The 27,529-nt window shown below is 41.4% G+C and overlaps 1 protein-coding gene across 7 annotated transcripts in view; it reads left to right on the top strand.

Annotated features, from left to right (window-relative positions):
• Nucleotides 1-27,529, top strand: part of LOC109854078 (serine/threonine-protein kinase tousled-like 2) — a 43,133-nt gene that overhangs the window by 5,387 nt on the left and 10,217 nt on the right. For 5 of the 7 annotated variants that reach the window (XR_002250177.1, XM_020426802.1, XM_020426805.1 and 2 more), the window contains one exon: nt 2,572-2,657. The exons of 1 other annotated variant lie outside the window; for it this stretch is intronic. Coding sequence is in view for 4 of the 6 variants with exons in the window: in XM_020426802.1 (XP_020282391.1) it covers nt 2,572-2,657 (86 nt within the window). In the remaining 2 variants the exon portion in view is untranslated. Of the gene's footprint in view, nt 1-2,571; nt 2,658-24,475; nt 24,635-27,529 lie in introns of those variants that run through there. One more of the 7 variants, XM_020426809.1, reaches the window with a different exon arrangement.

Raw genomic sequence — 27,529 nt, forward strand, 5'->3', positions numbered from 1 at the left:
AAAAAAAAAAACAACAACGTAGATAAATCATAAGTAAAAATCCGCGTAGCTTGTTACAAAATTGATTTGTTTGCGCAAGAGCAGTAAAATTAATTGCCAAGCAGCAGCAACGCGCATCGTGTGTAATAATTTTCAAGCGACGAAATTTTTTAAGATATTTCACGATACGTTGCTCGACGGGTTGCTGCTGCACGCTTTGTGTGTCGTAAAGGCGCATTGTTTTGAGTTGCACAATTAAACTTGCATCTCGACGAACCGCATTTATCTTCTTACGACGAGTCTGTTCGCCTATTCCAGGCACTACGAATAAAATAGCCTTGCCCTCGTTTTACATGAAAATTGTGGCCGACGACGAGTTCAATGACTGCGCTACTGCGCTCGCGCGCCCGCGCTTCGCGCGCGCACTCACTCACCTCGGATCTATTAAGCAACGCCGATGCATTCTGGCAATTCGACCGACTTGAAATTTTTTCGCGCACCGCGAACACAATTGCACCCTGTTTTATTTGTATTTTCTGATTATTATTATTATTTTTTTTTTATTTATTTTTCTTTTCAATCCGGGACGCGACTTATTGCTCGGATCGATCGCGGAGGAAGATCGATAAACATCGGTGTCTGAAAAGAACGTTGCGCCGTTTGGCAATGCGCAATGGTCGGTCACGCATCGTGAACGTGTATAATGTCTTTAACGGATTGCAGTGATTCTCGAAAGTAACGGCGAGCAGTGCGACTCATTCAGTATGTATGTGCGTTGATAACAGAAACAATGGTCTATGATAATCGAAATTAAATTATTCGAATTAGAGTATTTTTTCTATAACAAAAAAAAAAAAAAAAAAAAACTAGTAAAATCAAAATTCTGCGACACAGGTGAGTTTTTTTTTCACGTTGACTTGCATGCGAGATGTATTTTTGCTGATGGATTTCTATTTGTTATTAAAAAGTATCAATCGCTTGTGAAGCGATAACAGCATGCAAATCAACACGGAAGCAGACACACCACGCGTGTATGTGTGTGCGTGTGTGTGTGTTTTTTTTTGTGACGCAAACTTGAATTAAAAACCTTACAATTGTGTTTCCAAAGAGTTTTCAATTTGGAATGCGGATTAACTGTTCCTTTTTTTTAGACAATGTCGTTTATCATAGCGCAGATAAGAAGAAGAAAATGCGAGTGCAAGTGTCCGCGCGTTGTTGTTTTAGAGCGCGCAAATTATCGAGAGCTTTAGCTTCTTTTCAATGTTGATTCTAAATTTACGAGACTCCAGGTCGCACAATAGCGGGGTTTATTCGCGGATAGAAGGACCGACGCGGGTTAAATTCAATCCGTTTGATCGAAATAGATAATGCCCGGCATAACGTAGACCTGCGACGCTAATTATAGCACTTGGATTGCGTTTACAAGCTGCGAGATGTCCGGTTTATTGCGCGTACGGTAATCGTCGACAGCGTCGCGGTTACGAGCGACGATACACCGTCGACATGTTAACGACTGCAAATTCCAAAGATACTGACCGATGTCAGTCCGAAATCCTACGAGATTTCGGTAGGATTGCATCGTAGCGATTGATTTATCACGCGCGTTACTTATCTCTCGCGTTACAACAGTAGACCGCGCGAAAGTGTCCAACTTTTTACACATCCCGGAAGTGTTCTCTTGCATCGTCTTTCAAATCTTTGTTTTACGAATCCGAAAAACACACCTACTCCACTCCTCCGTTGTGTTTCAGCATCTCCTTCGAGTTTTTTTTTTTTTTTTTTTTTTTTTTTTCATCCAATCGCAATACTTGTATCAATAAAAAGTGAAATTCGTAATTTAAGTGAAATTAAAAGAATTTATATATTAATGAGATTTTTCCGATTAAAATGACAATTATAAGTCGTCGTCTTCTCGTGTTTTGTTTAAACGCGGAGAGATATTACTTGCTCGCTTTTATAGCTGATCATCTTGATCATTCTCTAAGGGACATTTTTTGATACAAGAAAAAAGTTCGGTTTTTTCTTGGAAGATAAAATAGATCTCTACACAGACGGAGTGTTCAATGTCGGGGTTCCGAGAAGCAGACACTCCCGCGTGATCTACTGTATCCTCCCGTTAGCGGTTACGTATAACCTTCTGTAATACGATCTAAAGAAAAAAACGCAGTAAGCGTGTAAGCATTTCACCATCTTCTAATGTTCTGCCTTTGTAGTATTCTTTTCTATGATCTTTGATAAAGTGCGATTTTTTTAATATCGCTTATCGAGAATACATACCGATTAGTTTGATTTTCGAAGATTTCTTTTATCTCTTTCAGAGTATTTTACAAGCAATAATTCTTGCTTAACCTGTCTCTCTCTCTCTTTCTCAGTACAATTTTCGTCCTCGTTTTTTTCTAATATCACGTCTCGCCTACAAAAAAAACCTATCGGAAAGATCTCGATATACGTGATTTGTGTATTAGATAGGTTTTTCCGTGCAAATTTCCTATATCTTTTTAGATAGATTCTTATCGCAGATTTTTTCGTGCTTTGTCACCGGCGCCACGGGCGAAAGGTCGAAGTGTAATTCGCTGTGACTTGTTGTTCCAGGCGCTGGCGTCAAGATGGAGCACTTTCAGGCCACCCTGGACCTTAGGAAGCAGGAGTTATTGGAGGCCCGCTTTCTCGGAGCGAGGGTGAGCTTGCTTATACTAGCAGGGTAAAGTGCCCGAATGTATGAGGATAGCTCTCCCAATAAGAAACCCCACGATTCTTAACAAGATCTCGTTGCTCAACAAAGCGCTTTTCAATTGTTAAATGCTTCTGTTTCGTGTCACCGGACAATTGCCCGTTCGCTTGTGGCAGTTATGTACGTTGGCAAAAAATTTTTATGTATACTTTGTACACTCTTTTTCCAATCATTCTATTTAAAAACCGAGTGTTTAACAGCAAGGTAAGAACTGATAAAAATTTCTATACACGTGCAAGAATACTCAAGGTTTTTAGCTTGAAATTTGTGTGAGTATTTTTATATTTTTATAACTAACAACAATTTTTTATTTGTGTCACACGATCGATTCCTAATATCGAGACCCTTTCTTATATGAGTTTCTAATATAAAGATAGAATCTTTTTTCTTTTTTATCTTTTTTTATACAATCAAGCAACATTTTTAATTGTTAAAACTTTTTTAACACAATTTTTGCAATTTTACATTTAGATAACAGATCTTCGACTAAGAATAAATAACGTAAAAAGTGAGATAAAGTCGAGCATGTAAATTAATATTTTTGAAAAGTAAACTCTTGTATTACACTTGATTGTTAGTTTGGATTTATTTGCACAATTTCGAATTTTTGATTCACGTTTATTAAGTGTGCAATTTAATTATTAGCTCATTAATTTATTAAATATGGTTGTAATTAATAGCTCATTAGTTCATTGGATGCAACTGATCTAGTTTTTTAGTTCTTTTGTAAGCAAATATATAATAAGTATATATTGACACTTTCAAGTATAATTTTATACAGGTATAAGAAAAAAGGGTCTTATATTTGGACTTTTTTTTTTTTATGAAAAGTGTTTTTTAATTTTAATTCTTTGGAGAGCAACTTTCTTATACGTACAATTATAGTTCTATTCGTGTTTCTAATTAGTATAAAGTTCATTTAACGTGTTGCTATAAACAGCCTTATTTTTACTATTTATATTACTTTTTTTTTATAAAGTTTTCAAAAGGGGTGTGTCATATTCGGGCGCTTTATCCTGTACACGATTTTTTCTCTCTCTGCGAATTCTCTTAACTACCTAGACACAAAGTTGTATATTCTCTTTTTTGTTTCGAACGTTTTACAAAAAAAGAGAGTAAGCATTTAAACATTACAAAGTAGTAATGTTACGCGATAACAGGTTTGTCCGTCAGGCGATGCTCGTTTATATTATCGTTTACTTTAGTGATGTATCATACGTCTTATCGGCTTTCAACGATAGCAGAAAAGTAATTAGTTCATCTGACTCGTGCGATCACAAGTTTTATTGTCGCAAGTCATATTATCGGCACAAAGCGAGATTCGGCGAAGATCTCGTCCGCAAATTTTCCACTTATCGGTTTTTATCACGTGTTTGGGGACCGGCAACGTGCATCGCTGTCGACACTTATCTAGATGCTCATGACTAAGCCAGCAACGTTCGAATTGTTGCACGCACGTCGCTGCAACGTGATTGCTCCGCATTTTTCCTCACCTGAAAACTCACCGGTGTCCCTTATTAGCTGCGACACGCTTGATAGAAAAATTGGCTACTATTTCTCGGCACTTTGCCGCCTGTGTGATCGTCCCATAAAACTCTAATGATTATTATGTCACTGGGTTAGAGCCAATAAATTCTGGAGGTGGACTACGCGGTATGTGCTTATTATTAGTTCGGAATCAAGACGTCATACGATGCGTAATAAAAGGACACGCGCGTCTTGAGATTTACACGAACTAGCATCTGGATTGTTATTCTGCGATATTAATCATCTATTTTTGCATACAATATCTTCGTAAACATTACCATCTTTGTGTAGAAGTATAATCGAACATCGATATGTACGGAGTGTTTTTTCATTGTCTTAGATTTTATCTATCAGAGAGAGCAAACGTGGCACACTGCGACGCCTTATGTTGCTCTTTTTACAATTAAATAAATTTTTCCTTGAGCAATTAAATATCTCAACGCGCAATTAACATGCGCGTGCAAGAAACGAACAATCTTCCTTAAAAAAATATGCGACATTTTATCAATTAGCGTTGATAGCGATATATTTCTCATTTCTCAGCACGTAAAGTAAATACATCAAATATTCCGTTAAATTTAAAGTACGTCCGCAGTTGTGACCGATATAACTGTACAATCCGTTCCGACGGATCGATTTGATCACACATCACGATACTAGTTCTTCTTTTCACTCGAAGACGACTCATTTGTATACACGTCGGTTCTATTTTCGGCAAATTACGACATCGCGATATACTGAGTGTCCCGAGTGCGTAAATTGGAATACAAAGAGTTTGGTTCATAAAAGTAATTATACAATACCACGCTTTGTATTGATTCTGTAAGAACGGAAAGAACTTCCCTTCCGGTGCAAAGAGAAAAAGAGAGAGAGAGAGGGAGAGAGAGTTTCAACACATATAAAATTTCTCCTTCAGAAATAACTTTTTCTGGGACATCCTGTAGAGGGGATATATTACGTGTCGATGTAATATAAATGAGAAACTTGCTTGTCCGCGTATAATGTAATATTTACGACGATCCGCCTATATCGATCGCACTTGCATTTATTCAGACATTAGTATTCGCCTCTCTCGATGACGTAATGTCGACGAGGAGAATATCGACGAGCAAATATCATTCTCGCAGAAAAGAGAATAGAACGTTAGATCAGAACAAAACGACAATCGTAAAGAGAAAGAATAAATCTAACTGTGCGCGCAATGTTATAAATATGACAATAACGCGCGCCCATTGGTTTTAACATCTTCATCTTCGAAACTTACCGATCATTATCGGTAATCGGTTCTTACTTTGATTCTCTTAGTCCAGATATAATCGTCCAGCTGTACAAGTTACTTAATGATAAATATTATCTACTCGATATTCCAGGAATAATTTTGAGAAAGATAAAGAAAGAGTGTAATTTCGAGAGTTGTTGAAAGAAGGGCAAAGGATATGTCTTTTAGGTTCCACCTAACCATGCGTACACGTCCGATCGACCGATCAACCGACCGACCGACCGACCGACCGGCAACGTTGCCAGGTCACATGTAAGGCGTACTCGTATGTAAGGTCTCCGCGCGCATTTAGTAGCAACGCGTGCATTTTGCATCCCGTCACACACATCCAGCGCGTCGTCGTGTCATCCGTCCGTACGTATGTCTGTTCCGGCTCATCTTCAACCGTCATCAGCGCGAGCGTATCAAGAGCCGCGGCACGTTATTATGTAGTATATATGCATCCGAAGCGGCTACGGTCGCACGAAAAGGTGTGGCCAATCGCGGCGCGCCGTTCAATCGGCCCGCCGCGTGCTATCGGAAGCACAGCGACTGGGGTCGAGTGCGACGACGTCACGTGGCGCTCTCACTTAGAGTACGGCAGTCAAGTGCGCGAGCCCAACGCGCGCTCTCGCTCGTCCACTGAGTCTGGAGAGACAGAGAGAGAGAGAGAGAGAGAGAGAGAGAGAGAGAGAGAGAGAGAGAGAAAGAGAAAGAGAAAGAAAGAGGGTGGGAGGAAAAAGGAAAGAGAAAGAGTGAGAAGAGAGAGGAGAAGAGAGTGGGGTAGAAAGCGCGCTTCGCATTTAAGGGTTCTCTCACATGGTTGGCGACGTCACGGCCGGTACTCTCTCTGTGTCTCAGTGTCAACTTGTCGTATTACCGACTGTGTTTACTACCGCGTTTTACCATTCGTCTGTTTTTCGATCGCGCACCTCATGTATTTAATTCTCTACGCACAGTTGGATTTTTTTCTGCTCGGATTGTTTTTTTCAAACGCGTTTTAATTCGGTTTGTTGAGGAATCGCCTCGTTTACGGACGTTAACAGAAGGACATCCGCGCGTGAAGGCCGCTTAAGATTTCGCGTAAGTGGCCTATACACCTACAACATATCGATGCACCTCCACACTCAGCGCGCTATTTTCTCAGGTATATGCTTCGCTCGCGGTACAAACTCTCGACTTGTCCCAGGGTCGCCATTGATCTCCTCGCGTCGGGATAATCAAAACGCTCGGCGGCGCGCGTTTACTTTTGCGACAACACCCAAGAACCTCAACCGGTTCGAGATTTTGATTGATGTGAATACGCGCGCAACTATTTTCGTTTTCGCTCTCTTCCGAAATATTCTCTTTTTCTCTGAAAAAAGAAAAAAAAAGATTGTATCTCGGAATTCGTTTAAAAAGAAACCGTTTTGCCGATTCGCGTGTGTCTCTTTGTCCGTGACTTGTCCTTTTTCGTTCTTTCATCGAAGGACGGGCTGAGTATGCGTGCGCGCATAAAACGCAGTTTCACCCACACTCACGCGACTGCGCGATGATGCAGCACGCATCAAAGGCACCCGGAGAGCTTCTTGCGTTGCGGTTAACGTTCCGATTTCTTGCGTAGCAAAAAAAAAAAAAAAAAATGTCGAGATTTTCTCTTGTTTCCGATTAAACGCGTGTTTTTTCAAATAACTTAATGCCAATCATTTTTTTTTATGTATCTATTACGAAATATCATTCCTCGCGCAATTTCTTGCTAGAAAAGAGTAAACAGAATGGTAATGTTTTTTTATCAACAGAGATCTCGTCGATTCGAAATCTGTCAGTCGAAAGTCCAAGCTCGATGATTTTGTACTCCGTACAAAGTTGTACGTTTCATATACGTGTTTGTCTTATGTGTTTCTCTTGTACGTTTATATATGTATATACATATATGTATATTTTTAGGTACATACATATGCGAAAGAAAGGAGAATTGGTGGTTTGCCGTTCGGTCGGAGTCCAACGGCAAAAATTTATACCTGCCGTGCGTCTTTTTAAACCGAAGTAAGACCCCGAGTTGTTGCCGCCTGTCTTCTAGTACCGCTTATCTACTAACCGTTCATACAACGCCGGTCCCCTATTTGTAGAGACCCTAGGCGGCCGTAAAAGTCCGTGCTATTTATACAATGTCGAATCGAGTCTTCGTATAGCATCCCCGTTATACGATTACGCGATTGTTTCATTGTTGGATCTTACGATCGTTCGCGCGACTGTTGGCAGATTTTGCAAGATGTTTTGAAAGTGTTACGATCCATCGTTCGCCGAGTCTCTTTTGACGAGGTGTGTGTGTGTGTGTGTGTGTGTGTGTCACACTTTCAAAAACTACCTTGAAAAAAAAACATGGATGTTCGAATTGGTTACCTGTGACAAAACAAATTCGCGTTGCTAATTCAGTCGTAATCTCGCTCAAATGAGATCAAGTTCGCGTTTTACATGCGATTATCAAGATCGTCTTTGTAACATCTTTCGTTCATTTTTCTCTTCATCGAAGTTACATTCGGAACGACGCTAAAGTTCTGTCTCTCTTTCCGGAACACCCGATGTATACACGAGCCGCGGAAGGAATCCGTAGGTACCCGACATTTTGCAGTACTGTTCGTACCGGCGCGACGACGGCATAGGTAGTTTCCAAGCGCGAGCATCATCCCTTCGTTTCCCTTCCACTTGGCCCAATATTCTCATCCTTATCTAACTCATTCCTCCAACCAACCTCCCCCTCTCCTCCCCTGCTCCTCTGTCTTCCTCGCCACATCCGCTCACATCCGCATCGTCTCTTGCAACCCCACCCCTATTAGTTATTTTCTGGACGAGTCTCTTGCTCTCCTCTCTTCTATTACTCCTTCCTCCTCCTACCCTCGCTTACTCTCTCATTCTCTTCTCTGTCTCTCTCATTTGCTCTCGCTCTCTCTCCCTCGCTCTCTCTCTCTCTCTCTCTCTCTAACGCGCGCGCGCTCGCTCACTCACTCACTCACTCTGCGCCTCTCTCTTTCAGAGTCACCTCTGTTGGTCTCCACATCCTTCGAGGATCGATCGAGAGGAGCCCAGCACTCTGTATATATGTATATATATCCATTTCCAACCCCCTTCCCCTCCCTTCTTCCACTCTCTGTCGATTCCATTTGCCCAAAGTCCGCATAGAAACCCGACGTTCTCCATGTAAGTTACAACAGTATGTATCACTATGTGTAGAAGCATTCATTTGCCGTATCCTATAGTCAAACGGTCTTTAATTAATCCTCATTGATACCGAATCCTTATTCGCGGCTAAAACTGATTGTTGACGTCGATTTTGGTTTTTTGCATAAATTTCGAAGAATTTAGCGTTTCGATGAGAAAATAAAAAGTACAATTGGCAGACAGCCAATTTTTGTACAGAAATAAGGTTACAATCCACTAAATATAGAGAACACCGAAGCTTGTGGACAGTTTCCGTTATTATTTTATCGTTTGTTTTGCACTTTGGGTATTATGACGCCCGTCGTGTCGTCCTCGTCCTCGTCGTCGTTGTCGTTGTCGTTGTCGAAATAGCCCAAACGCAGATATCGTCCGACTCTTGATAAGTTCTATTGTAATCCAATAAGGAGCTTAAATCCCACTGATCCGCTTCGCAGCCTGTCTTGATCAATCAGTTACTTTCACTATTATTCTGCTATTATGCAACAATCAAAACTGACACACACTCTCGCTATTTAATCTACCTATACGTCTGCATGTATATAAATATCTTTCTTCACTTATTTATTTTTTTTTTTTTTTAAGTAACTTGACAAGTTCCCTAAACGATCAGAAAAGAGAATTGATTGCGCATTATTAACAAAGACTTTTAAGACGATAATATCGAAGATGTTGTTATCCGTAAAAATCTGAAATTATTCCGATTAACGCTTTGTGATGCTTTTGTGTGTTCTGCGTTCTGCGCATGCTGGCGAAAGAATTAAAGTGCGAGATGCTCGAACAAGGAGATATTGTAGAACGCTGTTGTCAGGTTGGCAATAATCGTTCGAGCTTTCGTCGCACTGTGTTGTCGCTTCATCGGCGTATGGTCTGTGGTGCACACAGTAACATCGTCGTCAAGCATAATAGCAACGGCTTCAAGAGCTCGCTCCGCATTGTATGTTTATTGCGCGGGACAATATTAAGTTGGTAATATTACATGCGGTGCTCGAGATTTTCATCGGCTCGATTTATTCACTTGTATATCGCACACCGCCTAATTGACGGTAATTGTGTGGACGCGCGTACTCTCCCTTGGGACGCGCGACAAACCAGCGAAACCATTCATATCGAGAGTTATATACATAACACGGTAAAAATCGTCAACCGTTTCTTCTTTCGTTAGTGATTTTTCAGTCGCTCCGCTCTCGTTCATCGCGTGCATGCGATATATAGTATTTAGTACGTGTGCGACGTATATGTAGTACATACCCGCTATCGATCCTAGACCTTAATAGGTATAAAGTTAGCGTCTAGAGTTGGTATACCAGTGCGGTGGGTGTCTTCTGGCGAATGCATCCGGTAACAATATGGCGGCTCCCGACCGTCTCGAAACGCGGCGAGTGCCGCGCGAATAATTCTGTCCGCGCGTCTAAATCCCACCCCCACGCTTATAAACCGCGCGTTGCACGAGACACTTTTGTGTTCTTTCTCTTTTCAACTTTGAAAATCGATTTTTTATTCACGAAACAAGACAGAGAGAGAGAGAGAGAGAGAGACTATGTAATGAGCGTTGTGTTACGACTTACGAACGTAAAAAAGAAAAAAACATGGATTTACTTGCGTACGTACAGAATAACAAGACGACGCAGAAAAAGAGATCGGGCGAAATAGATCCACTAAATGAACACACAGTCAAATAAAATTGGACGCAGTGAAACCGATAACGCATAAAAGTTGCAAGACCGACAGATTGCGAAAACAACTGTAGTCCAATAATTTGTACGGTTATAGACTGTTTGGGACTCTCTTCTCGAATGTGCAATTTCTCGTGTTATTCTCGTTTTATATCGCGTCCAATTATAATTGCGTTCGATCGCAGCCGTCACGCGTCCGTTTCGTACGTTATGTCCGATTGTGACTGGGTTCTATTTGGGAGGGAAGCGCGTTTTACCCTACTTGTCGCGTCTGTTTTCATTCTGTGTTTAATTCGGGTTATTTGAATATTTGAACCCCGATGGCGCGGAGGTGAGAGAAAGAGAGAGGGAAATATCTGGTGGTGGAATAATTGTGATTAATTACGCGCAAAAATTGGAGTAGAGAATTTGCTGGGGAATAAATATCGCGCTTACGAGTTATTAATAATCTACTTATCGACCAACACAAACGATATACCGAGCCGGAAATACGGCAGTTCCTGATTTAGAGAACGTATCAGAGCCGCACTCGCTAATGGGCCGCGCCAATGCGTTCGATTGGATTCCGCCGTAAATAAGAGATTCGGGTAATAATACGCGGTCGCCAAACGCTCTCGGTCAAATTAACCATTCTCATTATCTATTTGTTCATTAATGGTGTTAATTAACCGCCTATGCATTATTAACGCACAATATACGAAGAAAAAAAAACATGGATTTAGAAGTGCGATCGTGCGCGCGCGAAATACAAACTCTATAGAACAAAAAAAAAACAAAATGATATCCGCGACACAATCAATCAGAAATTTTATATATCGCGGTGTTGTTATTACACTTATTTCACGATAACAGTTACTTCAAATTGTGCCTTTATTTAGATAATTAATTTTCACCTTGTGTTAATATTATCTTTACATCTCTGATCGAAGGTGTCAATGTAAATGAAGTAATGATGTTACAAGTCTCTTGTTAGTACGCTTAGCTTGCAAACGTTTGCACGTTTGAATCTTTGTATTTACAAGTCATGTTATGACCGTAGCGCGAGAGAAACGCGGTTTTTCTATGAACAGCGAAATCTTTTCTAAGTATTTCATGAATATTTGCGTTTCTCTTATTAACCAATTACTGTTAAACCTTTCTTCTATTTTTTTTTCTTTCTGCCCTAATTCTTTTCTCTCATTCTTTCTCTTTGCCCTTTCTCTTCGTCTGTGCTTCGTTCTTTAAATTTAATTTTATATCTGTTGCAAAATTCTATTGTAAGGCGATTTTTAAGACTAAATCGTATTATTTTAAATTGAGTTCGCGGTCTCTCTTATTCACTTTCCGTGTACATTTCTATGAATATATGCATGTGTATACATTCTAGATTTTATTCTGAATCGATTGAAAATGATTTTGAAACAGTAAACTAAATAAATTTACTTCTACGCGACTTAACGCGAGTTTTCGTGGTACACGAAAGAATTCGCCGCAAGGTCGACGGAGGCGAAGCGGATGGAAGGTGCGGAAACGAGAGGTGGAGGGCGAGACGAACGAAGAGTGAGGTCGATGGAGGCGAAAGGGGACGAGCAGGGGTGTTATTGCGTGGTAGTGTGGTTAAACGTATTGATCCCAATCACTACGATATGTCCAGGCTCCGCTCTGCTGCAAGCACTACGGCCGGGTCATCGCCGGAAAGCGAGACTTCGGCTTGAGTCGTATCGATAGCGCGCGTGTGAGTTAACAACGAAAGTATTTATTTAACGTTATCTGTTTCAATCTTCCGCGCACCATCGACGATAATCGACCTAATTTTACTTAATGATTCTCGTGTGTTCTTCGCAACACACACCGAACATGGTGGTTACGTTTTACGCCTAACGAAAAGCAATGGCGGAGATTCGTGTCTCCCGTCAATACTAAAAGCAGTTCAAGAATTGTTTCCAGAAGTCTGTATTTTTTTTTTGTCTCGCAATAAGAGCGTCAGATCTCTCTCTCTCTCTCTCTCTCTCTCAATCTCTCTCAATCTCTTGGAAAAAAAATTGAAAATCAGGGATCAATAACAAGATATCGCAGAACGAAATACAGCAAGAACGTAATCGACGCTTACGTAATGGCCTTCGGACACTTTTAAGGCGTACGCAAGCACCATGTCGCGTCGCTCGCGATTAATCGGAACAGCGGAGACACGTGATGTAAAAAATCTGGCAACAATGTGCGCGTACTTAGTGTGTATCGTAATGCAGTTGCGCGAGTTCAGTACCAACATGAGCGTTACGCACGCTAATTGGACCCAATGCATTATCGGGCCACCAATCGTGACTCTTCCTGTTTGATCGTAATTCTGTTTTTTTTTTTTTTTTATACATCTTTTTGTATTTCTTTATGGTTCAATTACTCACTTCGTCCGACCAAGACGGACTGCTTTAATATTTTTGTCGTTAAAATAGCCTTCTCTAAAATCGTTGTTTTCTAATCGATAATGTTTAATATTCCCTGCTTGTCTCTCTCATTATCTTAGTTTTACTTCCATATGGAAAGCATGTGCAGTATTCCAAGTATTCCAAAGTGCAAGTGAGATGTTTCAATCTATTCTGGAGCGAAAGAGAAAGCATGAATTTATTTTGATAAGATAATCGTTATTTTACGGTAAAAAAAATTTGTTTTAATAAACGTATCGAAAGTAAAGATGTGGGTGCGATAGTTCTGCGAACTATTGATCGCTGAAGTTTTTCGCTCTGAATCATTGAAACTTTTCAATTCTCTGCTATATTAATCAGTAAGAAGAATTTATGTTACAAAAGTAAATTTATATTAAACGTGAGAAACATGTTTTTTTGAGATTGATAAGTTTCTATAGTTTTGCATTAAAGATAGGCTGTGAGAAAAGCACCGTTCCGTAATATCGTTTCTTAGATAAGACGTATTGTAATTTTTTCTAAATTATAAACACGTGAAATAAGGACTTAGTTATTTACGTGTTATCACACTAATTTATTTTAAACATTTTGAAAAATATTAAGAGTACTTAATTCTTTTCTTGGCACAACAAAACATTTTACGTGTTTTGTAAAAACAACACTGTTTTGTGCAAATATAGAAACAAATCGCAGTAAATTATATTGTATAACTTGTGTGTACGAAATATTAAATATTACAACACCGAATGCTACCGAAATTGATTGACGATCCGTTGGCACTTGCATACGATAATATATTTCGATCCTGGTAGGGGGGGGGAGGGGGGTACATTTCCCGAAGGCCCGGCCCGGACGGTCGTTCTGCGTGTCGTCATTGTCGGTAATGCAGAGGCGCGCACGGGCACGAGTCGATACGAGAAAACCACCCCTCTTGCGCCTGTAGCACACAAGTGGCGTGCATGCAATAGCGTAACACCGGTGAGAGACCAGACGGTCGGTCGACGTGCCGCCTATTTATATACACTACGCGCCCGCCGTCTAGTCGAGCGGCGACGATCGTGTCGCGTCGTTTCGCGTCGGGAGAAGCCGAAAGCACGCTCTTCTTCTCCCTCCCACTTGTGCACACGCTCCCCTCGCGCTCTCTTTCTCTTTTCTTCTCTCCCTCCCTCCCTTCCTCTTCTCGCGTCTTGTCCGCGCCGTCAGCTGCACCTGCCGCGCGCCGCTACTCCGCTTCTCGCCACTTAGAACATAACTGCTGAGGGCGACGGATCTTGTGCCGCTCCGGCTCTCGGCTAAGCAGCCGCATCCGATAACAGAAATGCCGTGTTTGCTAGCGCACAACGAGAATGTGATAACAGAACATCTAATCGAACAATTCGAGATAGGTTGAACTACTGATAACCTTGATTAATCACACTTGATTAGTGATTTCCTTTCTCCGTCCTGATTGTTGGCCTAGTTATGTATTGAATTTCTGGTTCGCGCGCGTCGTCTGTGGTAATACTTTGCCCGAGTCACGCCTAACTAAGCGCGCACTTTTGCGCGTCACGCTCAAAAGAACAAAACGATTCTGCTCGGTTGTCCAGCGATAATATGTCACGACACGCGTAGATCAGTTGGAAATATTAAACAGTTTTAACATTATCAGTTTCTAAAACACACTAATGGTTCCTATACTTCGACTTTTTGTAAATAACTTTTTTTAAATAAATATTTAAAAGAAGTTTCGAAAGAAACTGAAAATATTCTGAAATTTCAATCTGTGAAGGAGATGGAGAAAAGAGAAAGAGAAAGAGCAATCTGGTTTGGCTTCACACTATTAGCAGACTATAGGAAGGGTATTTCCCCTCTTATCCCTTTTCCTGATCGTTCAAACGCGGGACATCGGTGCCGAGGGCACCGAAAACACACTTTTCACGGACTACTTTGTATCCCTCTATACGGGAATTGAATAAACCTCCTGGATAGTTCCGTTTTGATAGTTAACTTTATATGGATTGCGTTTGTACGTGTCGATTCTTTTTGTTCTTCGTACGTGTGCTTTGTCTTTCGAGTTGACTGTAGCACGCAGATTCTTCTTCCCTTTTTTGTTTTTTTCGTCTCTTCATTGTGTGATCTTTCGACTTCCATACTTCTCCCTTTATACCGTCTCTACCCTGTCCTTCCCGCCTCGCTCCTCACCCGCCTCTCCCCTCACCTATATAACGTTCGGCCGCTTGCTCGGTAGCGAACTCGTGCGAATTCGGCCTAACCGGGCCGTCTCGTCCGTCGGACGAGAACGCACGAGCGCCACGCGCGATGCCGCAAGCTCTCCTTAGCCGTGGGCGTGATTGGCCGACTGAACAATGAAGCGGGGCGGTGGGGTATCTCGCGGTGCGAGAGAGAGAGAGAGAGAGAGAGAGAGAGCGGGGAAAGACTTCTTGAGATCTTCGCGGACGAAGGCCAGCGAAAATTCATTGCGCATAATACACGCGCCGCTTTACCGCATATTAATCTGTTTATCCGGCAGGGAGTTTGGCACACGCAGTGTGCGATAGAATTCAATGAGGGACATACGAGATGGTAACGAAAAATATATCCATCAAGCACGAGAGAATATTTCTCAGCCGTCGTTATACACGTCGAGGTACCGTTCTGGTGTATAGGAAAACGAGCATAATCACACGTTACGACATAACGCCTATCCCTAACACGTACTGATAGAAAATATTTGTATGATGACTCACACTTTTTAAATATCTTCATGAATATTGTCAAAGACGGTCAAGTTGGGAAGATTACTTTAAACAGCTCGCGGTTTTGTATCTCTGTATTTTTAAAACATCCATATATTTTGCGCGAGATACTTAACGCGCACGCACACATATTGTGGTGTAATTGCGTTAGATAGAAACACCCGCGGACTCTAGGCACGGTTGGCAGTGCTGGTGCGAACGAATTTGCAGATTGTTCCTCGCGAGCCTCGTCCTTCTCTCGTCGTGTTGTAGTCTTGCGAGAACACACGAGTGCTGCCGAGTTCCTCCGATTACGGGACGTGGTTGGCCGAGGAGGGTAAAGGGCACTGTCCCGATGGTACACCCCTGGTAGGGTGACCTCCGTTTGTTCTCCGTTCCGCGCTTCGAAGAAACTCGATAGCTGGGCAACTCGACAGCTCACGGCGTGCTCACACTTTTCGCGATCGCGAAGATAATACAGAGTTCACCGCGAACATCGAACGACGCTCGTGCGCGAGCCGATAGTTTTCGAAACAAAACAATTCTGCATATCGAAGATGAATTTTTAATTTGAATTTTTCGACGCGAACTCGATTATCTCTTTCCGTAATAAGATTCGCAGTTTTGTTCGATCAAAAAATGGCTACTTTCTAGAGATACGGTAATTTCACTCGACAACTCTTGGAAATGGAAAACTATTTAATGTCACACTTTAAATCATTAGTTATTATCTACAAATAGAGACAGAGAAAGTGAGAGCTCAGTAATATTCCATAGTCGCTTTACCAAACTTATGTGACAAACAATAGCGCAGACTCGCAATCGATATCTTTTAAACGAGTAGTATTCCCTTCTCGAAGGATTCTCACTTCCTTCGAAATGTTATATCCCACGAAGGCGCTGCGTGACCTACAGTTTTACAGGCAAGGGAGATTCATGAACGCAAGCAGGCAGGCAGGCAGGCAGGCAGACAAGCAAGCAAGCAAGCAAGCGAGCAAGCAAGCAAGCAAGCAAGCAAGCAAGCAGACCGGTGCATGTCCCCTGTATTGATCCTTTCGATAGTAAGTGAGCACTATGCGCATTGTATTGAAGGTTTCTACATACCTACCTACCAACCTTGAGAACGCCGAATACACACGTTGTTGTGAGAGTAGAATCTTCTTTCTGAGAAATCTCTCGCGTGCCTGTCGCGCAGTGTGCGCAGTTAGTGTTTTTCCAACCTTCCCCGATGTGTTCATTACAGCGGTTCTTGGAACTTCAAAACTGGTATCGTTTGCTCCCATGACTTTTACGAATCGCAGCTCATTCTTCAGCTCAACGTCTTCTCGCGTCTTCTCTTCTTCGGGTGTTTTGCGAAGAATTTCGAACTCTGACGAGAAACCTTTTACATCGAGCATTGTCACAATATTTTCTAGAAAATTAATAATTACAAGTCGTTTTCTGATAACGTAAATTAAGTAGTTGTCACGTTAGAACAAAGCGGTTGAAGTTATTATCGAAGAATAATGATTATTAATTAATCAATTTTATCGTTCGAACGAGTTTGGTTTCGTCAAGCTGAAGTGTTAACAGATTATCTGAAAACGCATAGAAATCTCTCAACGGTGTTCGCAGATGAATCTTCATAAAAGGCACCTTGTGGGATCTGCCTCGTTACGTCCACGGGTTTCGGTTTTGAACTGTTAGAAGATTCATCTTTGGTTGAGGAATCCTGGAAATGGTGAGCGAATAGAAGCGGTGGTAGCCAATGGGTGGTCGACAACGAGACGAACGGACGGAGCACTCTCGAGAGATGTGCACTGTGCGATGCAATGTGGTAACGGGAGACGCCCAGAGCCCGCAATCTGCATTACCGTCTGCTTTTACCGCCACATTGAACTTCTTTCGCCGACTGCTGATATATCGACGTCTGAGTAGTGGAGCGAAACAGACAGGGAAATTATTTGTCGCCTTCTCGTTCGCGCCTCACGTGCTGCTGCTCGCCCGCTCCGCTCAGCACTCCTGTGCGTCGTCAGCAGCAGCAGCAGCAGCAGCACCACGGCGGATAGAAACGTGTACGTCCAAGTATCGCTTGTAACGCTTTGATACTCGAGCGTTCTTCCACTGGTATTCGATTGACCCACTGGTTCAAGAAAACACATACATGAATAATAAAATACTTATATTTATAGACCGCGTTTCTGGATAGATAAGAAAAGTGTGTACGAGTGATGTATAAAAATATAATATTCCAGTGCTTGACGTTCGAAGCATCTTTTGATGACGAGATTACCGGTTGTTCGATAAATAAGATAAGATTAATGACTTAAGGCCGACGAATTAAGATTAGATAAGTATATTGTTGATTTTGAAAAAATAAACATCACAGAAAAATATTAAAAACGAATTTGTACACATCTAATAGTATCAATAATTGCTTCGAGCAACATTTATTTAAGACTTTTCTTATTTTATCTTCAATATATATAAAATGTTAACACACATTTAATAACTTTGTTAATGAATTAAAATATGCTGTGTGTTAGAGATAAAAATTTCGTATTATTAAAGATCACTTAGGAGAATAGCAATAAAAGAGAACGTAAAATATCAATTCTGATAATGAATTGAGTAATAAGATAATCTCTGTGACCGAGAAAAAATGTCGAAAAGACGTTTGTATGATGAATTAAAGCAGTAATAATGAAAAAAAAGACAGTAGTTCTTCTACTGTCTAAATAAAGCGTCTGACTTGCATTATAATGCACACAGAAAGAACAAAGAAAAGGTCGGTTTACGCAGGTAATCCAAAATCTGAATTCTTATAGGTCGAGGAATAATACGTGACCGCAAGGACTAGCAAAAGTTACCGACCGTTTCAGTTTGTTGCGAAACTAGCTTAAACTTCGAGTCATCGCAGCACTTTATACGTTTCGATCGCTTCTATCTGATTGGATAGTTTTCTAACGCATGGTTTTATGATTACATTTCCGTTTCCCAAAAGTAGATACACTTTGTCATCTGAACACACGTGGCATTTTAGTGTTCTGATTCGAGAAGTGTTGCGAAGTTGAAAGTAATTGTGCACACGAATACAGTAGTGAGATGCAATAAAATTACAATTTATTAATTGGTGGAGTTATGAGTCAACTAACTCGAAGATGGACGCGAGGGAGGATCGAGCGATGACCACGTGTAAGAGGTCAGATGATCTTATATTATCAGTCACAAGAATATTAATTTGTCGCAGTTTTTTGAAGTTTGTATCTGGCGTGCATCAATTTTCAGACCGTACAACATGTAAAAGAACATTCTAATTCGATACGATCGAGAAACTATTACATGTTTCACGAAGTTTGTATAATAATAGATATCGAACCACGGGGCGCGGAGAGATTTAAGATTATCTATAACCTAGATATAGATATCGGTAATAGATTAAAACGTAAATCGACATTTCTGACGTAATTAAAATAGAACGAATTCGTCTTCCCTGTTCGAATTTCGTAAAAATTGAACTTGTTCGAACTTGCTCGGAACACAATTGTGTCGATTCGATTTGTAAACGATGAGTCAGTCACCGTTTTCTTGTTTAATTTGTATTTTTTTAAAAAAAGAGTCAACAATTTAACACGTTACAACTATTGACAATACTGCACTACAGTACGTTTTTGGTTTAAAGTCACGTCAATATTTTCTTATCGCGACCGTTCGTTTGTCGTACTACTGTACACACAACATTTGTGGTGTGAAATAATCGATTATGTATGTGCGCAACGAGTTGTTCATTTCGTTGAAATTTACCGGAAGTAGACAGAGAACAAAGTCACTCTTTTCCGCGGATCTTTTATTTCCGCCGTGTAATTACTTGAGCAACAGAGCACGCACAATGAGGAAAGTGATAAGATACGGCGGATAAGTAAGCGTGATATGTTACCACATCAATTTTTCGCTCATTAATTATCATTGTCGCTTCATTTCAATCGATTCCCGCATACAGGCAGACTGTAATCGCGCAGTTCGTACATGTACGGTAGTAGTGCATTGCGCCTCTCCGCGGATAAAGTCGGACGCACACAGCATCCGCGCGCGTATCCGCTTTTTTCTGTCCGCCTGAACAGGGAGCTCCCGGCGACCACCTAGTGCCACGTGCAGGAACTAGAGCCGGCTTTCGATCGTTACTGATCTACCTACGTTAAGTGTTTGCCCGATGTCCGTGTGACCACACCGAGCCCCACCCTGACTGTTACATTGCCTGTCGTTGGTGGACATGAAGCTTACGAGGAATGTAGACACTTGTATTCTCGGATCCGATGAGTCATCAAGAGAGTGAATCGCACATGAACGATGTCCCTAGAAATGAGATGTTGCCGTTGCTGTTTCGGAACAAGTTGCGTGAAAAAGAAGAAAGATACATTAATCCGCTAAACAATAGCTAGGGATAAGGATTTGCGTGTTAAGAATTGCGCGAAAACTGCGCGAAAGAAAAAATCCAGACGTGATCTTTCAATCGGTATTTTTGAAATCAAAACGAGAGACTCGCCTTATTAATCCTTTCGATGTGGGGTAGCGTGTATGCTGTTCGAAAAATGCTCTGGGAGCGCACAGGATGTATAAACCTGTCATCTGGAACAAAAACGCTGACCTAACGTCAACATTCTCCCGACATTCTTTTTCGCAAAGTCATCACCGTGTTGATCATAGTAACTGTTATACCATAAAAGATCACGGTAGATTTGAAAAGTGTTTGTTCGGAGCTTAAATCGCTAATTGTCATGAACACATAAATTGGCGTGTATGTGTTTTGCAATATGTCTTTTTAAACTTTTTTTTTTATGCGCTACGCGAAGGAACATGTGCTGTATATTAATAAACCGCAAATATGTAGCACACGTTCGACAATGTTGCTGCGCGCATTGTGACGATAAGTCTTATCTTTTTTTCAATACCAATTTACGCACAATCAGTCATTTCGCAAGGTGTCGATAGGAGGAGGGTCGGCCTAGAAATAGGTGCTCGCGTTTCGGAATTTCGCTTTACAGGAGAACGGCCATTTTATGTGTGAGATTCACTCGCGTTTCGTAGCTGTGTGGTTAAAAGAAGAATATTTTTTTGCTTCTTTTTTTTCTGCTCTGAGAAAGATAAATGGCGCGCGTTAAGTAGATTTAAATTCTTCAGTTTGTGCCAGATGTATTTTCGATTGTTTTGATGTCTCTAGGTACAAAACACTAACGAAGCACCTAAGAGATCACGTTATGACAGTCAGTATCGAGATATAAGTTTGTTTGTGATGTCACGAGAGATTGGATACATATTGCATAATTGATATTCGATGTTTTCGCGGTGTGTTGTCTTAACTTTCGAAGATGTTTTTCGGATTTGAACTGCGTTAGTGTCATTTTTATTATAGTATGGTATAAAAAAGACACTATAACGCGGTTCAAATCCGAAAAACATCTTCGATTGTTAATATTACATAATTGCAAAGACAGGATTGATGTAAAAAAAAAAAACGATGCGTGTCGCCACGGAAAGTTCGTCTTGCGTGTGTCTTGCGGGGCTTTAAATGCGGTCACAAAAAGAGATACATGATGAATATCGTAGAGACTAACTGTAGCGCCACTGCCGGATGCTCCGATTCCTAGGTGGAACTAGAAGATTGCGAATTCTCCTTGTCGACACATTATTTTTACTTGCCATTCACGCGATTGCATTATTGTTGTCAATGTTTGATGTTTGTTTGCATTTGCTCTCAAATTTGCTGATTCTATTAGTGCGAGAAAAAAATCTCTTTTTTTTTTATTTGCAAACTGTACGGTGTAAACTAGCCTTAATGGGTGACAAAGATCTGCGTTACACCTCGCGCTTGGTTTAAATGTGTGACAAGAGCGACAGAAATATACGCAGAAAAAAAAAAGAAAGAAAAAAAGAGAGATCATATCGCAATGTAATGCGCTATTGACCTGCGGGAATGAGTCGCGGTTGTGTTGTAACTTTCACAATGAGCGGTGCTCATCATCGCACACCCTCTAGTGCCAACCGAGTGTCGGCGATCATCGACGAAGTTCGTCGCACAGGATCGGCAACCTTCGTATTACTCGGCTCGCTATGCTGGCTCTCGATGGAATCTCGGTCGTTGTCTTAACACTTTAATTGCGGGTCACGGAATATTCCGGGAACAAGCGTTAAAACGACCGCAGTTAACACGTTAAGTAGAAATTACATGTCGGTAGCATTGGAAAATTTTTTGTGTGTTTCTCTTGCTCCACTCGTGTGGGTTGGTAATTCTTATCTTGGTGAAAGTGACGACTCTGTAATCCTTTCGCGCATGACCCTTTTCTCGCGGTTATAAATCGGCACCGACGGGTAACGATTATATTCGGAACATACGTCATATTTTGTTGCAACGGTGCTTTATCATACAAGAATATTGCCGTATAATATCGATTTCAAAATTTTGCAGGTGACAATTTCAAAAATGTGTACAGTGAAAGATTTGATTTTAAGTTACGAAATACAATTCTCCCTTTTTTTTCTCGCGTTCCTCGGAAATTGTTACGTAGAATCAAAATTCTAGCTGTAATATGTTAAGATCATTTGATCATAGGAACGAAATCTTTTGTAATTGTCAATTGCAGCTCAGTAGGCCGAACGCCATGTTGGCGTGCCAAGAATGCGAGAATTGCGCCATTGTGAACCGTTTAAACACTCGAAGTTACAAAAAAAATTTATATTCTGAGAGAAAAGAGTAAGGCAAACGGAGAAATGCCAACACAGAAATAGAACAATTTTATGAGATCGATAAATTGACATTTCAAGGTCAATGACATTTTATCTCGATCGCGGAGTTATCGTCTTTCTCAGTTTGTCGATCGATATTTTCACGTAAAACGTTTCTGCTAGTTCTCCGGCGCAAGTAGAAACTATCACCGTGTGTCGTTGACCCTACGATCTAGTCTGCACGACTGTCCTAATTTTCACAATAAGCATGTTTATAACTGTTCTCACACTATAGCCAATTCACTAGATTATCAATCTAGCATCGATCAGTAAAAATAGACTTCGAATTTTTTTAGATTTCTTTACTGCAATTGTATTAAAGATTTGTCATAAACACAAAAAATATTGCTATTAGAGTATTAAAAATATTAAAACTAAAATTAGCGAGACATATACGTTTGTGATTAATAAGTAAAATAACGTTATTTTTGCTTCGTCTAATTGCGAGATAATGAGGCTGCGCCGTGTGAACGCGGCTTAATCTGGCCGCGAACGCGTCCTTGCACCGTGTCAGCCGCCGCGCCGTTTACACGGGGCGCCGGGCTGCACCTAACCTCTCGTGAGGTTTACTGCACGCGCGCGCGCGCGCGCATACACACATACACACACACACACACTTCTCCGCTGCCGGCTCTCGTTGAAGCAACGTATACAGAAACCGCGTGGCTGGCGGCGCGCATGGCGCAAGCCAAGACAACGAGGCAACGCCGCGTGGCCGACCAGCTGATCGCTCGGCGACGTGCAGACCGTGGAAAGCGGGAGGGGCGGAAAGGGGAAGTCGCGCGCGACTGGGCTAATGAGTGTGCGACCTATTGGGGTTCGTTGGTGGGGAGTTGCGGCGCGCGGGGAGGGGAGAATCCGCGCGCGTGATACCGCCGGAGTTGTGGGACGCTGTGTTGCCGTCACGTCAGACAGCCGTGCCTCTTGTCGCCACCACCGTCGCCGCCACACCAACTGGTGTTTTCTACGAACAGCGGCATTGCAAGGTCTAGGAGGCTACGCTCGCGAGACACCACGGTTGTTACTTTTATCGAGAGCAAACTTCGAAACGCGTTTTATTTGCGCGCAAGATACTGATATTTTAACGATGAATTTTTCGATCGCCCCGAAGATAAAGATTATCTAAAATGTGTCTTTATCTCTGTGTGAATGGACATTTACACGCGTTTAAGTAGAAAACAAAGCAGAAGTGGCTTTAGTCGACAACAATACGTCACGTCGAGATTTAACTCACTCATGTTCCACAACTTGACTTCCTTGAACACTTCTATTTTTTTTACGTAGTTTTTTTTTTTTTTTTTTTTTTTAATCTTCTCCTTGACACGGAGCTATATAACTAATTTATATATTCAAAAACAGTTCGTTCAGAAGTTCACGCGTTGTTTTCGCTCGCACGTTGAATATCGTATACATTCGCGTAGAAAGAAAACAGGATTGTTTCTTTAATCCGCGATGACTCCAATGTCGGATTACATAAGAAGCCACGCTATTTATAATAACTCGAACTTACACATACTTCATTTTACTGCACAAATCTATTTTTTACTGCTGTTTAATAAACTTCGTGGTATTTTATACGACTGTTTATATTACATATAGATGTGTCACGTTTGCACTATGTACCATAAACACAATTACGATGTACATATAAATTTATATACATTACTTGAAATGTTTAATTGTATAAAGACTTTAATTGTACTTAATGGAGAGAAACCAAATTTTAATTATACTTGATAGAAAAATTGCAAAAAAAAATATGTCCGAACGGAAAACTTGACCGTAGATCATTGGTGAGGTTTACGCAGCGCGTATTAAAACACTCTCAATAACGTTTATGACTTGGGACAAAAAGTAACGACTTTTAAATATTTTCTATTATAACGGCTTGTATCGATTCCAAAAAAAAAAAATTAAAAATGCACACACGATACGTGAAAACTCGCGAAATACCAACATTCGCCTTCAACTCACCGATGTGAACGCCATCGTACGGAAATGATCGCGCTCGTTTTCCATGGAATTCATGCTTGAAGGGGTAGAAGGAAGGGCTTTCCGGCTTCAGAGGCGTGGAGTTCCGAAAAGGAAGAGAGAAACTCGCCACCGCGCGTCGTCGCGACGTTGTCACGGTTTCCGAAACACCGCGACGTTGCCCTTCGGTCCCATCTCGTATCAATAATGGTGGAAGCGAGGTAAGAAGGGGGTCGGGAGGAACTCCCTGTGCCACACTCTCAATCGTTTCTCGCAACTGCGTTGTTGAAAACCCCTACTGGCTTCGCGTGTGCAATGGCGACCTGTTTTGCCGCAACTTCACCAACAATCGCCCGCCGCACGGTTGATACCTCGTCGGTACTGAATTGCACTTCGTCTCCGTCGATCTACAGGTTATTCACAAGGTGAGGTAAAATTGTGGGAGATCAAGTTGGTGAACAAGAAATAAGTAGTAAATAAATGCGATTTAATGTATATATTTTATATATGTATATATATATATATATATATTTCAAAAATTCAACTTTTTCTTGAAATACACACTGATAAAACCGCGCGGGACTTCCGTCTATAAAGAGAGATTGTAATTGAAATCACTGTTGTTTTCAAGGTTATATTTTTTTGTGTCGTTTTGTTAATTGCTGTGTGTTACATATATCCTGCAATAGAACATGGCAGCACTATAAAACTTTAAATGTCGTTGCGTTGCGACACTCTCTCGTATGTATCATGATCGTAACGTTAAAATCGTAAACACGATGACTTCCGAAGTTTTTACGACACCACACGACGTAAAATGATCGTTAGCCTGAATGAGTGACGTCGATTTTAATCACGCATCTATCGCATTACCGATCAGCTATGCGATACAAAACTTATAAGGGGATATTGTTACGCACATTCTCAGAAAAATTTGCTCACACTAACGTAATCATCACACTTATCGTAAGAACACACAATTATATTAGATCGGATACAAATAATAAACCAGTTAGAAAAACCGGTACAAACTGGCATCGCTACAACCAAAAACTCTTCTTTCGATTTGCGCTTTCTGATTGTGATCTGAGGTTTGTTTTCTTCGTATATTTGACACACCATTGTTTAACATTAAATCTAATTTATATCAAATAGCCGCATATTCTCCAAAACTTTCTTACAATTCAGTCTTCGGCACTTCGTTCACAAGCCGTATTTTTGTTGTTGCGCAAAATACGCACGCGAAATGTAAAATATAGTTACGTTCGTGACGATTTTGTTTTTGCACCAACATGTTTCACCCGCACAATGTAACAATTTTCACGTGAGTCTCGATATATTTTCGAAAAATTGTTTTGTATTTTATTCACGAGAATCTCGTTTAGAACACTATCGTCGAAAACACACACAGCTCGTGCTCGCCCGGTCGCTCGACCTGTTATGTTCGTCCGTTCCGCTGTTTCGTTCTCTTGTATACTTTCCCCCTCTCTTCGCCCATTATCTCCCCCTCCGTGCTTCGCCCCTCCAGCGGGGTCGGCCTTTACGTCTCTCTTGCTAATACGCCATCGCACAGGCCGAAGCACGCGTCGTCAACATATCTCGCAGAGACGTAACAAACGGTATCGTCGCCGAAGGTATCTGCTATTTAAAAGAAGCGTTGCGAGTGCAAGTGCGAGATTTCGAGATTTTTACAATTCGCGTGTAATGATTTGGGAGAATGCGTTATATGCGCTCGAAGAAAAAGATGCTCAACAAGCATATTTCAAAGCCAGATGTTCAATAAGAGAGAAAACTCTTTAAGTTACTCAGTAAATACGTAGATTATCTACGTGTGTTTTAACACGTACTTTTAATTAAATCCATAGTTACTCTTTTTTTTAGTTTTTTTTTTTTTTTTAAATTGAGCATTGTTCTGTATATTCAAGCGATAAACATACTTTTAAAGATGTGATCTTTATGAAAGTTCAACTCTCTCATTCAAACTACATTACTGATCTTTTATTGTTAGACAATGATTTTGATCGCTGGAAGTCAAGCGAATTTCTTCCACACTGCGACATTCGAATCTCGAGCGTTGTTTACTTCTACGAGACTCGATGGTTTTTCCATCTGATGATACTGTCGTAGTTCTCAATTGTCGTCAATGTAAAGATTGCTTTCTGTCTCTCGTTCACTCTTTAAAAAATTTTTTCAATTTTTTGATTTCCTTTTTGTTTCCATGAGTAATCCCCACCAGTCAAAGCTTTTGTCCGTACGTTAGATTCTAAGAAGTACGCAGATTTATGTGTGTTTATGAGTCTCTATTTTTATTACTAGTATCTCTTATATGAAGATGCTTTTTTACTATTGTTCGCTGTACTCCAAACGTTTTTCTCATCTATAAGAGAAAATCAATAGAGGAACGCCGCGTAGCTTTGAACACACTATAATTAGGTTTTTCCGACTATAACAGCAAGTTGTACCATTGTGTTAGGTAAAGGTCTCTCGTGCGCCGGAAAACCTTTTCCTTCTGATATCATATATCGGCGCGACTGTGCAAAAAAGAAAGAAGAATGTCGTTCACATGTCTGATTTTCTCTGGTCCGAGATCACACAACATCGGAGCGCGCAAAGTAACGCCGCAAGGCGGAACCGCGGATCACACACGGGAAACGTATCTCGGGGGCTGAGTGGAGAAAGGCGGGCAAAAGGGGGTGGGGGAGGAGAGGAGATACACACAGAGCAGAGCACCCTTCGCACGCTGTAGCGGCACAACCACACTTCGCCACATCGATTTTACCGGCTCGCTTGCACTCACACTCGGCCGACCCGTTCACTGAAGGAATGTCTCATATGCCTCTCTCCTCCCTCTTGCCCCATCGTATATTCCATCCTCTCTTTCGAACCCCCGCACTCCCGTCGCTCTGCTGCTCGTGCACCACCATCGCTCCCTTTCTCCCCTTTCCCTTCGTAGATCCTGTCTCTGTCAGTCATGCCGCCGGTTCTCTTTCTATCTTATCCTACCGTCCATTCCTCTCCTCTATCCAAGCTCGCCAAGTCTACCTCCCCCTCCTCCCACCTCCTCTTTCTCTCGCCGCTATCTCTCTCTTCCTCTCCCGCTCGCGCTTGTACACTCTACCAAAGTGTCCCTCTTTCTCCCCCTCTTTCTCTGTTCTATAATGCGGGGCGGTAGCGGCAGCGCAGAGAGAAATGGGGAGGGAGGTTGCACCTTTTGCCGCATCTCGGAATCTCGCGCGTTGCTCATTTGCCGTACATAGAGAGGAACGAGAGAGAGAGAGAGAAAGAGAGAAACATATATATATACACACACACACACACAC

This window comes from Pseudomyrmex gracilis, unplaced genomic scaffold, assembly GCF_002006095.1.
Source record: "Pseudomyrmex gracilis isolate BER0280 unplaced genomic scaffold, ASM200609v1 scaffold_59, whole genome shotgun sequence".
NCBI classification, from domain to species: domain Eukaryota; kingdom Metazoa; phylum Arthropoda; class Insecta; order Hymenoptera; family Formicidae; genus Pseudomyrmex; species Pseudomyrmex gracilis.